General features: G+C 52.2%; 1 protein-coding gene and 3 long non-coding RNA genes across 9 annotated transcripts in view; 3 read left to right on the top strand and 1 right to left on the bottom strand.

Moving 5' to 3' along the window:
- Positions 1-228: 228 nt before the first annotated feature.
- Positions 229-10953, bottom strand: part of FUS (FUS RNA binding protein) — a 37160-nt gene continuing 26435 nt past the window's right edge. Inside the window, exons 10-16 of one of the 2 annotated variants that reach the window (XM_086872161.1) lie at positions 9818-9947; positions 8069-8164; positions 5872-5980; positions 4529-4695; positions 2109-2114; positions 1326-1464; positions 229-614 (exon numbers count right to left, since the gene is read on the bottom strand). In XM_086872161.1, the coding sequence (XP_086728287.1) occupies positions 575-614; positions 1326-1464; positions 2109-2114; positions 4529-4695; positions 5872-5980; positions 8069-8164; positions 9818-9947 (687 nt within the window). In that variant the 3' untranslated portion in view covers positions 229-574. Of the gene's footprint in view, positions 615-1325; positions 1465-2108; positions 2115-4528; positions 4696-5871; positions 5981-8068; positions 8165-9817; positions 9948-10161; positions 10573-10953 lie in introns of those variants that run through there. The other variant, XM_086872160.1, reaches the window with a different exon arrangement.
- On the top strand, positions 1597-2539 carry LOC147647359 (uncharacterized). Of its 5 annotated transcripts, none has more exons than XR_015281596.1 (5): positions 1597-1679; positions 1826-1854; positions 1996-2024; positions 2137-2165; positions 2426-2539. It is a non-coding gene; the product is annotated as an uncharacterized LOC147647359 (long non-coding RNA). The 5 variants fall into 5 exon arrangements; XR_015281595.1 differs by having other exon boundaries at positions 1629-1665; XR_015281594.1 differs by having other exon boundaries at positions 1647-1679; positions 1812-1854.
- Positions 2552-4154, top strand: LOC147647357 (uncharacterized). The gene is made up of 6 exons (XR_015281600.1): positions 2552-2619; positions 2817-2849; positions 2888-3001; positions 3060-3087; positions 3312-3415; positions 4097-4154. It is a non-coding gene; the product is annotated as an uncharacterized LOC147647357 (long non-coding RNA).
- On the top strand, positions 3678-3955 carry LOC147647358 (uncharacterized). Its single transcript, XR_015281601.1, has 3 exons — positions 3678-3711; positions 3770-3797; positions 3929-3955. It is a non-coding gene; the product is annotated as an uncharacterized LOC147647358 (long non-coding RNA).

The following is a 10953-nucleotide window of genomic DNA, read 5'->3' as shown; positions in this document are numbered from 1 at the left end:
ATAGTAGCCACGCCCACCCAGCAAAGCTCAGTGCATAAACCACGCCCCTCGATGCCCTTCTATGGTCAAACCACGCCCACTATCAACTAAACCACACCCTCGCAGTAATTATGTCCAGGAAATCCCGCCCATTATGCTAATTAGAACTGATAAACCATGACAATTTCACTTATCGGCGGCCAAACCCCACCCATTATGCAAATCATCATAAACGCCAAACCACCTCTCTTATGCAAATAAAGCTCAAGACCACGCCCACCCACACATTTAATGGGCTGTCCTTATTCAGGAGCCCCACCCTCCATGACGTCACCGCTCAATGAGCTCATTAACGACCGGAAGTGCCTCATTAGCGCCTTAATGAAGCCACGCCCCCTCCCCCATCCCGACCAATCAGAGTCGAGCCCGAAGCTCCTCCCCCAGAATTCCTTTATTGTGGGGGAGGGGCGGGTTAAAAGCGGGGGGGAGGAGCCCGCGGGGGGGGTGAGGGGTGGGGGAGGGGCGGGGAATGGGGGAGGGGCGGGCGAATACAAAACGAGGGGGGGTGGGGGAGGGGCGGGGGTGGGGGAGGGGCTCAATATGGCCGCTCGCGTCGGTCCTGCCGGTGGTCGCCCCTGCAACGGGGGGGGGGGGAGGGGCAATTAACGCCGCAATTAACGAACTCGCCCCGCAATTAACGAAATCCCCTCCCCCAAAACCCCACCCACAACCCCCAAATCCCAGGATTTTTACCCCAAATCTTAATTTTTCCCCCCAAATCCCCATTTTTCCCCCCAAATCCCGGGATTTTTCCTCCAAATCCCAATTTTTCCCCCCAAAATCCCAATTTTTTCCCCCAAATCCCAAAATTTATACCCTGAATCCCAATTTCCCCACCCCCTCCCCAAATCCCAGGATTTTTCCCCAAATCCCAACTTTACTCCCCCAAAATTCCCATTTTTTTCTCCCAAAATCCTGATTTTTTTCCCACCAAAAAATCTGATTTCCTTTCCCAAAATTCTCATTTTTAACCCCAAAATCCCTCTTTTTTTTGGGGTTTTCCCCAATCCCCATTTTTCCCCCCCAAATCCCTGTTTTTTATCAGGATCTTCCCCAATTCCCCCTTTTTCCCCCCAAAATCCCCATTTTTTTTGGTTTTCCCCCAAAATCTCCATTTTTCTCCCCAAAATCCCCATTTTTTACCAGGATTTTCCCCAAAATCCCCATTTTTTTTGGTTTTTCCCCAAAATTCCCATTTTTCCCCCAAAATCCCCATTTTTCCCCCCCAAAATCCCCGTTTTTTACCCGGATTTGCCCAAATTCCCCCTTTTTCTCCCCAAACTCACCTGCTGTCCATCTTGCCGGGCCCGAAGCCGCCCCGGTCGCCGCCGCGGCCGCCCCGGAAGCCCCCGCGCTCGCCGCGCCCGCGGAAACCCCCGCGATCGAAACCTCCACGACCACCACGGCGATCCTCGAAACCTCCACCTGGACAGGTGAGATCAGACAGGTGAGAACAGGTGAGAACAGACAGGTATGAACAGAACAGGTGTGACAGGTGTGACAGGTGTGAGGAAGCCCCCGCGCTCCCCGCGCCCGCGGAACCCCCCGCGATCGAAACCTCCGCGACCACCACGGCGATCCTCGAAACCTCCACCTGGACAGGTGAGATCAGACAGGTGAGAACAGGTGAGAACAGACAGGTATGAACAGAACAGGTGTGACAGGTGTGAGGAAGCCCCCGCGCTCGCCGCGGCCACGGAAACCCCCGCGATCGAATCCGCCCCTGCCGCCACCGCGACGATCCTCGAATCCACCTGGACAGGTGAGAACAGGTGAGATCAGACAGGTGTGAATAGAACAGGTGAGATCAGACAGGTGTGACAGGTGTGAGGAAGCCCCCGCGCTCGCCGCGCCCGCGGAAACCCCCGCGATCGAAACCTCCACGACCACCACGGCGATCCTCGAAACCTCCACCTGGACAGGTGAGAACAGGTGAGAACAGGTGAGAACAGACAGGTGTGAATAGAACAGGTGAGATCAGACAGGTGTGACAGGTGTGACAGGTGTGACAGGTGTGAGGAAACCCCGGCGATCGAAACCTCCACGACCACCACGGCGATCCTCGAAACCTCCACCTGGACAGGTGAGAACAGACAGGTGTGAATAGAACAGGTGAGAACAGACAGGTGTGACAGGTGTGAGGAAGCCCCCGCGATCGAAACCTCCACGACCACCACGGCGATCCTCGAATCCACCTGGACAGGTGAGAACAGGTGAGAACAGAACAGGTGAGATCAGACAGGTGTGAATAGAACAGGTGAGATCAGACAGGTGAGATCAGACAGGTGTGAATAGAACAGGTGTGACAGGTGTGACAGGTGTGAGGAAACCCCCGCGATCGAAACCACCGCGACCACCACGGCGATCCTCGAATCCACCTGGACAGGTGAGAACAGACAGGTGAGATCAGACAGGTGAGAACAGACAGGTATGAACAGAACAGGTGTGACAGGTGTGACAGGTGTGAGGAAGCCCCCGCGCTCGCCGCGCCCGCGGAAACCCCCGCGATCGAATCCGCCCCTGCCGCCACGGCGATCCTCGAATCCACCTGGACAGGTGAGATCAGACAGGTGAGAACAGGTGAGATCAGACAGGTGTGAACAGAACAGGTGTGAATAGAACAGGTGTGACAGGTGTGAGGAAACCACCGCGCTCGCCGCGCCCGCGGAAACCCCCGCGATCGAATCCACCCCTGCCGCCACGGCGATCCTCGAATCCACCTGGACAGGTGAGAACAGGTGAGATCAGACAGGTGTGAATAGAACAGGTGTGATCAGACAGGTGTGAATAGAACAGGTGAGATCAGACAGGTGAGAACAGACAGGTATGAACAGAACAGGTGTGACAGGTGTGACAGGTGTGAGGAAACCACCGCGCTCGCCGCGCCCGCGGAAACCCCCGCGATCGAATCCGCCCCTGCCGCCACGGCGATCCTCGAATCCACCTGGACAGGTGAGAACAGGTGAGAATAGAACAGGTGTGAACAGACAGGTAAAATCAGACAGGTATGAATAGAACAGGTGAGAACAGACAGGTGAGATCAGACAGGTGTGAATAGAACAGCTGTGACAGGTGTGACAGGTGTGAGGAACCCCCCGCGCTCGCCGCGGCCGCGGAAACCCCCGCGATCGAATCCGCCCCTGCCGCCACGGCGATCCTCGAATCCACCTGGACAGGTGAGAACAGGTGAGAACAGACAAGTGAGAACAGGTGTGATCACAACAGGTGAGATCAGACAGGTGTGAATAGAGCAGGTGTGACAGGTGTGACAGGTGTGACAGGTGTGAGGAAACCCCCGCGATCGAAACCGCCCCTGCCGCCGCCGCGACGATCCTCGAATCCACCTGGACAGGTGAGAACAGACAGGTGAGAACAGGTGAGATCAGACAGGTATGAACAGAACAGGTGAGATCAGACAGGTATGAACAGAACAGGTGAGATCAGACAGGTATGAACAGAACAGGTGAGATCAGACAGGTGTGAATAGAACAGGTGTGATCAGACAGGTGTGAACACAACAGGTGAGATCAGACAGGTGTGAATAGAACAGGTGTGACAGGTGTGACAGGTGTGAGGAACCCCCGCGCTCGCCGCGGCCGCGGAAACCCCCGCGATCGAATCCACCCCTGCCGCCACGGCGATCCTCGAATCCACCTGGACAGGTGAGAACAGGTGAGAATAGAACAGGTGAGAACAGACAGGTAAAATCAGACAGGTATGAATAGAACAGGTGAGAACAGACAGGTGAGATCAGACAGGTGTGAATAGAACAGGTGTGATCAGACAGGTATGAACAGAACAGGTGAGATCAGACAGGTGTGAATAGAACAGGTGAGATCAGACAGGTATGAACAGAACAGGTGAGATCAGACAGGTATGAACAGAACAGGTGTGACAGGTGTGACAGGTGTGAGGAACTCCCCGCGCTCGCCGTGCCCGCGGAAACCCCCGCGATCGAATCCACCCCTGCCGCCGCCGCGACGATCCTCGAATCCACCTGGACAGGTGAGAATGGACAGGTGAGAACAGGTGTGAATAGACAGGTGAGAACAGACAGGTGAGAACAGGTGTGAATAGAACAGGTGAGATCAGACAGGTGTGACAGGTGTGAGGAAACCCCCGCGATCGAATTCGCCCCTGCCGCCGCCGCGGCGATCCTTGAATCCACCTGGACAGGTGAGAACAGGTGTGAATACAACAGGTGAGATCAGACAGGTGTAACAGGTGTGAACACAACAGGTGTGACAGGTGTGATCACTCAGGTGTATTTTGGGTGTCCCCAGGTGTGTCCAGGTGTATCCAGGTGTCCCCAGGTGTATTTAGGATGTCCCCAGGTGTCCCCAGGTGTACCCCAGGTGTACTCCAGGTGTCCCCAGGTGTCCCCAGGTGTCCCCAGGTGTACCCAGGTGTATCCAGGTGTACTCCAGGTGTATTTAGGATGTCCCCAGGTGTCCCCAGGTGTCCCCCAGGTGTGTCCAGGTGTACTCACCCATGTGGTTTCCTCCTCCTCCTCCTCCTCCTCCTCCTCTGCCCCCCCCGGGGTATTTTCCGGCCCCGCCCCCGCCCAGGTGAGGCCCCCCGGGCCCCCCCTCGGGTTTGGGGGCCTTGCATTGGTTGCATTCGCTGCGCCACGAGAAGTTCATGTTCTCACACGCCCTGTGACGTCATCGTGATGTCATCAGTGACGTCATCGCGACGGCAGCGACGCCGCGCCGCAGGCCCCGCCCACAGAACCCCCACCCGACCCCTCCCCCCGTTCTCACACGCCCTGTGACGTCATCAGTGACGTCACACGACAGACCCCGCCCCCAGAACCCCACCCCCCCCGTCCCAGTTCATCCCAGTTCCCCCCAGTTCCCTCCCCCCCGTTCTCCCACGCCCCGTGACGTCATCATGATGTCATCAGTGACGTCATCACGGTGATAGTGACATCACAGGACAGACCCCGCCCCCAGCTTTACCCAACCCAACCCTCCCAGTCCGGACCAGTCTGAACCAGTCCAAACCAGCCCAAACCAGTCTAAACCAGTCTAAACCAGTCTGAACCAGTCCAAACCAGTCAATCGCAGTCCAAACCAGCCCAAACCAGTCTAAACCAGTATAAACCATCCCAAACCAGTCCAAACCAACCCAAACCAGTCCAAACCAGTCAATCCCAGTATACCCCAGTCAATCCCAGTATAAACCAGTATAAACCAGTCAATCCCAGTCCAAACCAGTCCAAACCAGTATAAACCAGTATAAACCAGTCCAAACCAGTATAAACCAGTATAAACCAGTCAATCCCAGTATAAACCAGTATAAACCAGTCAATCCCAGTCAATCCCAGTCCAATCCAATCAATCCCAGTATAAACCAGCCCAAACCAGTCAATCCCAGTATAAACCAGTCTAAACCAGTCAATCCCAGTCCAAACCAATCAATCCCAGTCCAAACCAGTCTGAACCAGTCCAAACCAGTCAATCCCAGTATAAACCAGTCTAAACCAGTCAATCCCAGTCCAAACCAATCGATCCCAGTATAACCCAGTCAATCCCAGTCCAAACCAATCAATCCCAGTCCAAACCAGTCTGAACCAGTCCAAACCAGTCAATCCCAGTATAAACCAGTCTAAACCAGTCAATCCCAGTATAAACCAGTCTGAACCAGTCCAAACCAGTCAATCCCAGTATAAACCAGTCCAAACCAGTCTGAACCAGTCCAAACCAGTCAATCCCAGTATAACCCAGTCCAAACCAATCAATCCCAGTCCAAACCAGTCAATCCCAGTCCAAACCAGTCCAAACCAGTCCAATCCCAGTATAAACCAGTATAACCCAGTTTGGCACTCACGGGTTGGGGCATTTCCAGTCCCCCGCTCGCTGCTGCGCCCCTCCCCCACCGCTGAAGCCGCCGCGGCCGCCGGAGCCTCCGGAACCGAACCCGGCCCGGCCCAGGGGCCCTGGAATGGGGCAAAAACACCCGGAATTGGGAAAATTCATAAAAATAATAAAAAACACGGGAATTTGGGAAAAAAATCACAAAAAACCCCGGGAATTTTGGGTGAAAATGAGGGGAATTTGGGAACCGGAGCCTCCGGAACCGAACCCGGCCCGGCCCAGGGGGCCTGGAATGGGGCAAAAAAATGGGAATTTGGGAAAGTTCATAAAAATAACAAAAAAACGAGAATTTGGGGGAAATCATAAAAAAAATCCGGGAATTTTGGGTGAAAATGAGGGGAATTTGGGAAAATCAATAAAACATCGACAGCCGGAGCCTCCGGAACCGAACCCGGCCCGGCCCAGGGGGCCTGGAATGGGGCAAAAACACCCGGAATTGGGAAAATTCACAAAAATAACAAAAACACGGGAATTTGGGGAAATTCATAAAAAAACCTGGGAATTTTGGGTGAAAATGAGGGGAATTTGGGAACCGGAGCCTCCGGAACCGAACCCGGCCCGGCCCAAGGGGCCTGGAATGGCAAAAAAACCCAGGAATTTTGGGTGAAAATGAGGGGAATTTGGGAAAATCAATAAAACATCGACAGCCGGAGCCTCCGGAACCGAACCCGGCCCGGCCCAGGGGGCCTGGAATGGGGCAAAAACACCCGGAATTGGGAAAATTCATAAAAATAACCAAAAAACGGGAATTTGGGGGAAATCATAAAAAAAACCCGGGAATTTTGGGTGAAAATGAGGGGAATTTGGGAAAATCAATAAAACATCGACAGCCGGAGCCTCCGGAACCGAACCCGGCCCGGCCCAGGGGGCCTGGAATGGGGCAAAAAAATGGGAAATTGGGAAAATTCATAAAAATAACCAAAAACGGGAATTTGGGGAAAATCGCAAAAAAACCCAGGAATTTTGGGTGAAAATGAGGGGAATTTGGGGATAGAAAATGGATTTGGGGGAAAAATAGGTGATTTTAGTAAAAAAGAGGAATTTTGGGAGAAAAAAAGTGGAATTCGGGGTAAGGCAAGGGAATTTTGGGATAAATAAAGGATATTTAGGATAATTAAAGAAGATCTGGGATAATTTAAGAAGATTTCGGGGTAATTAAAGGGGATTTTAGAACAATTAAAAGACATTTAGAGTAATTAAAGGGAATTTTGGGGTAATTAAAGGAAATTTGGGATAATTAAAAGGGATTTGACGCAATTAAAGTGAATTTTGGAATAATTAATGTGAATTTTGGGATAATTAAATGGGATGTGGGGTAATTAAAGAGAATTTCGGGGTAATTAAATGGATTTTGGGGTAATTAAATGGATTTTGGGGTAATTCAGGGGGATTTTGGGGTAATTGGGGAGGATTTTGGGGATAATTAAATGGATTTTGGGGTAATTTAGGATAATTAAATGGATTTTGGGGTAATTAAATGGATTTTGGGGGTAATTAAATGGATTTTGGGGTAATTAAACGGATTTTGGGGTAATTCAGGGGGATTTTGGGGTAATTGAGGGGGATTTCAGGGATAATTAAATGGATTTTGGGTTAATTAAATGGATTTTGGGATATTTAAATGGATTTCGGGATAATTAAATAGATTTTGGGGTAATTAAATGGATTTTGGGGTAATTAAATGGATTTTGGGGTAATTAAATGGATTTTGGGGTAATTAAACGGATTTTGGGGTAATTCAATGGATTTTGGGGTAATTAAACGGATTTTGGGGTAATTGAGGGGGATTTCGGGGATAATTAAATGGATTTTGGGTTAATTAAATGGATTTTGGGATATTTAAATGGATTTCGGGATAATTAAATAGATTTTGGGGTAATTAAATGGATTTTGGGATAATTAAATGGATTTTGGGGATAATTAAATGGATTTTGGGGTAATTCAGGGGGATTTTGGGGTAAAAAAGGGGGAATTTGGGGATAATTAAATGGATTTGGGGATAATTAAATGGATTTTGAGGTAAAAAAGGGGGAATTTGGGGATAATTAATTGGATTTTGGGGCAATTAAACGGATTTTGGGGTAATTCAGGGGGATTTTGGGGTGATTCAGGGTAATTTTGGGGTAATTCGGGGGGATTTTGGCTCTGACCTCCCCGGCCGCGGCCCCGGCCGCCCCCGCCCCGGGTGAAATCCGCTCGGCGCGTGGCGAACGAAACCTTGATGGGATTGCCCGAGAATTCCTTCCCTGCAAAGGAAAAACACCGGGAATGGCGGGAAAAACACCGGGAAAATGGCGGGAAAATCCCCGGGGAAATGGCGGGAAAATCCCAGGGAAAATGGCGGGAAAATCCACAGGGAAAATGGCGGGAAAATCCCCGGGAAATGGCGGGAAAATCCCAGGGAAATGGCGGGAAAATCCCCGGGAAAATGGCGGGAAAATCCCAGGGAAAACGGCGGGAAAATCCCTGGGGAAATGGCGGGAAAATCCCTGGGGAAATGGCGGGAAAACCCCCGGGAAAATGGCGGGAAAATCCCTGGGAAATGGCGGGAAAATCCCCAGGGAAAACGGCGGGAAAATCCCCGGGAATGGCGGGAAAATCCCCAGGAAATGGCGGGAAAACCCCAGGGAATGGCGGGAAAATCCCCGGGGAAATGGCGGGAAAATCCCCGGGAAATGGCGGGAAAACCCTCGGGGAAATGGCGGGAAAATCCCGGGGAAAACGGCGGGAAAACCCCCGGGAAACGGCGGGAAAATCCCCAGGGGAAATGGCGGGAAAATCCCCGGGGAAATGGCGGGAAAAGGGGAATTTCGGGAAGGGAAAAAGGGAATTTTGGGGTAAAAAGTGGAGTTTTGAGGCGAAGGCGGGAATTTGGGGTCGGGAATTCGGGAGGTTCCGGGCTTTGGGAATTCGGGGATTTCGGGAATTCCGGGAAATCAGGAATTGGGGAATTCTGGGATTTCAGGGGTTTGGGAATTCCAGGGAATCAGGAATTTGGGAATTCCGAGAATCAGGAATTTGGGATTTCAGGAATTTGGGATTTCAGGAATTTGGGATTTCAGGGAATTCAGGGGATTTCAGGATTTTGGGAATTCCGGGCAATCAGGAATTGGGGATTTTGGGAATTCCGGGATTTCAGGGATTTCAGGAATTTCAGGAATTCTGGGATTTCAGGGGAATTCTGGGATTCAGGAATTGGGGATTTGGGATTTCAGGGATTTTGGGATTTCAGGGATTGGGGATTTTCAGGGATTTTGGGATTTCAGGGATTTTGGGATTTCAGGGATTTGGGATTTCAGGGATTTTGGGATCTCAGGGGATTTTGGGATTTCAGGGATTCAGGAATTTTGGGAATTTTGGTCACTGACCATCGAAGCAGTCGATGGCCGCCTTGGCCGAGGGGGGGTCGGGGATCTCAGGGATTCAGGGATTCGGAATTTTGGGATTTCGGGAATCTGGGATTTCAGGAATTGGGAATTTTGGGAATTTTGGGATTTCAGGAATTCAGGAATTTTGGGAATTTGCTGACCATCGAACCAGTCGATGGCCGCCTTGGCCGAGGGGGGATTGGGGAATCAGGAATTCAGGGATTTCAGGGATTTGGGATCTCAGGATTCGGGGATTTCAGGGATTCAGGAATTGGGGATTTTGGGATTTCAGGGATTTGGGATTTCAGGAATTGGGGATTTTGGGAATTTTGGGATTTCAGGAATTCAGGGATTCAGGAATTTTGGTCACTGACCATCGAACCAGTCGATGGCCGCCTTGGCCGAGGGGGGATTGGGGACTCAGGGATTCAGGAATTGGGGATTTCAGGGATTCAGGAATTCGGAATTTTGGGAATTTTGGGATTTCAGGGATTCAGGAATTTTGGGAATTCCGGGATTTTGGTCACTGACCATCGAACCAGTCGATGGCCGCCTTGGCCGAGGGGGGGTCGTCGAAGCTGACGGTGGCCTCGCCCTTGAGCTTGCCGGTCTCACGGTCGGTGTAGAGATTGATCATGGGCTGGCCCGTCTTCTTGTTGGTCTGGGGAGAGAGTGACCAACTGACCAACTGACCACTGACCACTGAGTGACCACTGACCCATCACTGACCCATCACTGACCCATCACTGACCCACCACTGACCCACCCTGAGTGACCACTGAGTGACCACTGAGTGACCACTGACCCATCACTGACCACTGACCCACCCTGAGTGACCCCTGAGTGACCCCTGACCACTGACCCACCCTGATCCCACACCCACACACTGATCATGGGCTGGCCGCTCTTCTTGTTGGTCTGGGGAGAGAGTGACCAACTGACCAACTGACCACTGACCACTGAGTGACCTCAGAGTGACCACTGAGTGACCACTGACCCATCACTGACCCACCACTGACCAACCCTGAGTGACCCGAGTGACCATCAACCCACCCTGAGTGACCACTGACCCACCCTGACCCCACACCCACACATTGATCATGGGCTGGCCGCTCTTCTTGTTGGTCTGGGGATGGACACTGAGTGACCACTGAGTGACCACTGACCAACCCTGACTGACCACTGAGTGACCACTGACCCACCCTGAGTGACCACTGAGTGACCACTGACCCACCCTGATCCCATAACCACACACTGATCATGGGCTGGCCCGTCTTCTTGTTGGTCTGAGGATGGACAGAGAGTGACCACTGAGTGACCTCAGAGTGACCACTGAGTGACCACTGAGTGACCACTGACCCATCACTGACCCACCCTGAGTGACCCCTGAGTGACCCCTGACCACTGACCCACCCTGACCCCACACCCACACATTGATCATGGGCTGGCCACTCTTCTTGTTGGTCTGGGGATGGACAGAGAGTGACCACTGAGTGACCACTGAGTGACCACTGAGTGACCACTGAGTGACCACTGAGTGACCCCAAGTGACCCCTGAGTGACCCCTGAGTGACCACTGAGTGACCACTGAGTGACCACTGAGTGACCCCAGGTGTCCCCAGGTGTCCCCAGGTGTTCCCAGGTGAGGTTTTGGTGTCCCCAGGTGT

The sequence above is a fragment of the Cyanistes caeruleus genome, chromosome 39, assembly GCF_971803275.1.
Source record: "Cyanistes caeruleus chromosome 39, bCyaCae1.hap1.1, whole genome shotgun sequence".
Taxonomy (NCBI): Eukaryota; Metazoa; Chordata; class Aves; order Passeriformes; family Paridae; genus Cyanistes; species Cyanistes caeruleus.
Note: the sequence above shows the minus strand (reverse complement) of the source record. Positions and strands in the feature narration are given on the sequence as shown.